This window comes from Triticum aestivum, chromosome 2D (genome assembly GCF_018294505.1).
Source record: "Triticum aestivum cultivar Chinese Spring chromosome 2D, IWGSC CS RefSeq v2.1, whole genome shotgun sequence".
NCBI lineage: Eukaryota > Viridiplantae > Streptophyta > Magnoliopsida > Poales > Poaceae > Triticum > Triticum aestivum.
In genome coordinates, this window is record NC_057799.1 from 588857169 (window position 1) to 588861607 (window position 4439).

At 45.7% G+C, this 4439-nt stretch overlaps 1 protein-coding gene across 1 annotated transcript; it reads left to right on the top strand.

Annotated features, from left to right (window-relative positions):
* The first annotated feature begins 3344 nt into the window (after positions 1–3344).
* On the top strand, positions 3345–4231 carry LOC123050193 (protein FLOWERING LOCUS T-like). Its single transcript, XM_044473021.1, has 4 exons — positions 3345–3536; positions 3645–3706; positions 3831–3871; positions 3980–4231. The coding sequence occupies exons 1-4, from the start codon at positions 3345–3347 to the stop codon at positions 4204–4206; spliced, it is 522 nt and encodes a 173-aa protein (XP_044328956.1). The 3' UTR covers positions 4207–4231.
* Positions 4232–4439: the final 208 nt, after the last annotated feature.

A 4439-nucleotide genomic window follows, 5' to 3' on the forward strand; every position in this document is an offset into this window, starting at 1 on the left:
TGAGTTCTTCGAGGCGAAGGAGGTGGTCACCGCAAGAGAAGAAGGGGCCGCCGCGCGGCTCGAGGCGACCAGGGAAGAGTATGTCTTCGCGCAAGCCCTCTCCAACTCCGCCATGGAGTATCATCTCCATGTCAAGAAGGATGATGAGTAGATTTACGTTTTTAATCTAGTATGTATGTTTAAGTTTGTCGTATGAACTATGTTTAAATCCAGGACAAGTATGTGGCGGAAACTAGTATGTTTAAATTGTGCAGGATGTGTTGAAGGATCTGATCTTTCGTGTTGTTTACGTAGGGATGCAGATGCGGGTCCCGCTACTCCTGCATAACATGGTAAGTTAGTTCAAAATAAACTGACAGCTCTAAACTCTTGTAATGAAGGGATGAGATTCTGCAAAGCTGGATGCAGGACGGGTCGGGCGCTCTGCACCCCTACGTTTACGGTACCGCAAATACGGTATACACTATCCCGTAAACGAAATTTGCGGTACCACAGTTTACGGGATCTGTTAGAGATGTTCTAATGACGCCCACGGGCAGTTTGCGTTTTCTCGACCCCCCATGGTGTGAGCGGAATAGGAATCACATCCCTCTCCTACAAGGCAATTCATCAAGGTTTCCATGGTGATGAAATTGGGACTTCATCAAATTCTGGTAAACTCTGTCATGAGAGTGGTCGTGGTGCCAGGCCCAGCCACGGAAGAGTTGTACGAGTGGTCGTGGTGCTGGTGCGTGTGCAAACCTTTTCAATCGCCATCAAGCGGGCCAGGGGAGCTGCTGCATGCCCGCGTGGACGCCACGCAGCGGTCACGTGATCACGCATCCTGTGCAGAACTATCGTGGTTGCGGCGCGCGGCAACATATATCCATCACCATGGCTCCATTTGCCCCTGCAGCCGCTCTCGCGCACGCGCTGACCCAATCACATAGTATCTCTTTTGTTGTTTTCGTCTGATCCGATACGGTAGATCGATCTAGCTAATCATTCTCTGTCGACATCGACATCACGTGCTTGTGTCTGGCAACGAAACTACTAGTACGTACCCTCGAAAAGAAAAGAACCACTCCCTCCGTTCCTAGATACAGTAAGTATTTGTCTTTTAAAGATTTCAACAAATGATTACATACAGAGTAAAATGAATGAATCTACACTCTAAAATATGTCTATATACATCCGTATGTGGTAGTCTATTTAAAATCTCTAAAAAGACAAATATTTATAAACGGAGGGAGTAGTTCGTCAGCACACACACGCACGGAATACCGTCCTTGATTAGGTCTTTGGGTTTCCTTATGGGTTCAATATATATTAAAATAAGTTCCAAACTTTTAAAATATACTCTATTCAGAAAAAAATTGTGAGTTTCAAAATATGCTCGCCTTTTTCTGAAATGGTCATAAATTTAAAAATAATCCAATAGGGAAGAAACACACAAAAAAAATGAACCGAAACGGGAAGAACTATCCTGCATGGACCGGCCCAAATAGCGTCCACAGCAGTGCACGTTTGCTCGACCACCCATGGTATGAGCGGAATAGGAATTGCATCGTCCTCCTGAAAGGCCATAAAGGTTTCCATGATGCTGAAATTGGGAATTCATCAAATTTTTGTAAACTCTGTCATGAGAGTGGTTTCAACGGTTTCTTTCTCCGTGTTATTTAATGGGGAACAAATTGAGTATTTTCAGCCTGCCAGGAATATTTGTCAAGGTGATCTCAACTCACCGTATTTGTTTTTACTAGCAACTGAAGGCATGTCTTGCCTTTTAAGGATTAGGGGGATGATGAAAACCTATGAGGCATCGTTGTGGTGCACTACGATAACTTGCTATTTTTTTACGGCAAATACCAGCGCGACACATCAGATCAATAATGTGTTTGAAATTAACTATCAGACCTCGGGACAGAGAATCAATCAAGACAAGTCATCTATTCATTTTAGCAAGGGCAGCCCAGAGGATGTTAGAGGAGAAATAAGAATTCTACTAAAGTTCCCAATGATGTTGGAGTTAGGAGGAACACAACGTTCAAATATCTCACTTATCGCATTTGGAAAGGCATCTAGGGTTTGATCGAGTAATCTTGTCAGCTACTGGGAAAGAAGTTCTTTTAAATCAGTAGCCCATGTGATTCCCACCTTCTCTATGTCTTGTTTTGTATTGCCAAGAGGCGTGTGGGCACATTAAGATTCTTAGCTTTTGGTGCAGTAAGAACGGACAAGGAAAACCTATGTATAAGCCGAATCCATTCTTTTTCGAAATCGATTTCGAAAAAGAACTGCTAATCCTTAAATTTTCGAGGAATCCTTCATCGGTGGTTATGAATGGCTGACATTTTCAATCATTTCGACCTTGGTTCCATAGGCAAACAAGAAAGGTTGAGAAATAGAACCATCTGATTTGATTTGTTCCCAATAGCCATGAGATGGTCATCTGGATGATCCTTTTGTCAAAGGATGCTCCTATTACTCTCACAGTCTCTGAAGGATGAGAACCCACTATGTACTAGGTGATGATTGGTTCTGTGTGATCCTTTTGCACCGGTGTGGTCCTGTAACCTGCAAAACTCTGTATTACTCCTTATTTAATGAGATGAGGCAAAGCTTTTGCCTCCGTTTCAAAAAAAAAGAAAAACCCACCCCAACAGGGAGTATAAGGCATCATCGGACACATGGCTACCCCATGGGATTGTTCTTTCTGGAATGCTTCAGACGATGACTTGCGTTATTTGCTTTTGGAATGTGCTATGGCTCACAGCGTTTGGGTAAGTATTGTCTCCATCCGGAAATACTTGTCCTAAAAATGGTTGTAGTAATACAACCATTTTTAGGACAAGTATTTCCGAACGGAGGGAGTAAAGTGCTAGATTGACCCTAAAAAAGGGAATTGCGTCCTGCTCCAAAAAGGGCCAGGAATCATGTCATACATTTTGTAAGTCCGTACTTGGTGCCAAGTGGAAATGATTCAGTCGCCGGATCGTAATGCGTACTCTATGGCGGCAATACTCTAGCCGTCCGATCAGAAATCAGGTGGGAGCAGCCACAGGTTCTCACGATGTCACATGTCAACACTTTATGCGGGAAACACACTTTTAATCCGGTATATCTTTCAAGCGCTGATTAGTCTAGGACTGGCGAAAAGGCACACCACACGTCGTATCCTTTGAACCATAATATGCGTGCGCCGGAATTTCACTGGGAGGCCTATAAATAGCATGTTACACCGCTGCATACGCCATATAACACCAAGCTAATTTCACGTACGGCAACACTGGCTAGCCACATCTACACCTAAGTGAGTCCTCAGCTCAAGTATATCAGGCGAGAGCGGCCGGCGGCGATCAAGCATGTCCTCGAGGGATCCGCTGATCGTCGGGAGGATCGTCGGCGACGTGGTCGACTACTTCGACGCGTCGGCGCGGCTCAGGGTGCTGTACAGCAACCGCGAGATCACCAATGGGTCCGAGCTGAGGCCGTCGCAGGTGGCGAACCAGCCGACGGTACAGATCACAGGGCAACCCGGATCACTCTACACGCTGGTGAGTGCTCATATATACGTTACCATAGATCATCATTCGTTTTTACCATGCATGCATGAATGCACCGTGCAGGCGTAAATAACGTGTGCCATGTTTATTTGTTACTAGGTGATGGTAGACCCTGATGTACCTAGCCCAAGCGACCCTTCCCAACGGGAGTACCTCCACTGGTACGTGCATCATCATGCACTACAAAAAAAAATCACTCACTTTTTCTCAAAAAAAAATCACTAATTTGTACTACCAGCTAGTTAGGCTAACTGACCCAGTTTAATTTCTTGCCTGCATATACAGGTTGGTCACAGACATACCAGAACGATGTGACGTGAGCTGTGGTAAGAAATTGATCTATCAAGGACATGTATATATCCTTGTCTTTTATAGTATGAAGGAAAAAAGCCACCCAGCCGGCATTAAAGACCTCTGTGTGTTTGTGCATGCAGGAACTGAGGTGGTGCCGTACGAGAGACCGCAGCCGACGGCGGGGATCCACCGTGTGGCGTTCGTGGTGTTCCGGCAGACGGCGCGGCAGGCGATCTATGCACCAGGGTGGCGCTCCAACTTCGTAACCAGGGACATTGCGGAGTGCTACAGCCTCGGCGCTCCGGTCGCCGCCGCCTACTTCAACTGCCAGAGGGAGGGCAGCTGCGGTGGCCGGAGGTACCGGTGAAGCAGCAAAGCTGGCTCTACGTACGTACGCGTGATCGCTCCATGCAGATGTGTCACACAAAATAAATAAGTAAATGGATAAATATGTGTCTAGGTAGCTGCTTCTCAAACATCCTGTGTAGTACTGGCTATCTATCTGGACCGGCCGTATGTAATTGTCCGAATATATATTGTGCACTTGGTGCATGGCCTAAACAAAACATTAAATAATTTTAGGGAGCGTCTATAACTCGT

Excerpts from the sequence above, each read along its gene's own strand:
- LOC123050193 (XM_044473021.1), top strand. The coding sequence starts at position 3,345 with ATGTCCTCGAGGGATCCGCTGATCGTCGGGAGGATCGTCGGCGACGTG. Across the intron at positions 3,537-3,644 it reads CCGGATCACTCTACACGCTG|GTGATGGTAGACCCTGATGT; the intron begins GTGAGTGCTCAT and ends ATTTGTTACTAG. Across the intron at positions 3,707-3,830 it reads CAACGGGAGTACCTCCACTG|GTTGGTCACAGACATACCAG; the intron begins GTACGTGCATCA and ends CTGCATATACAG.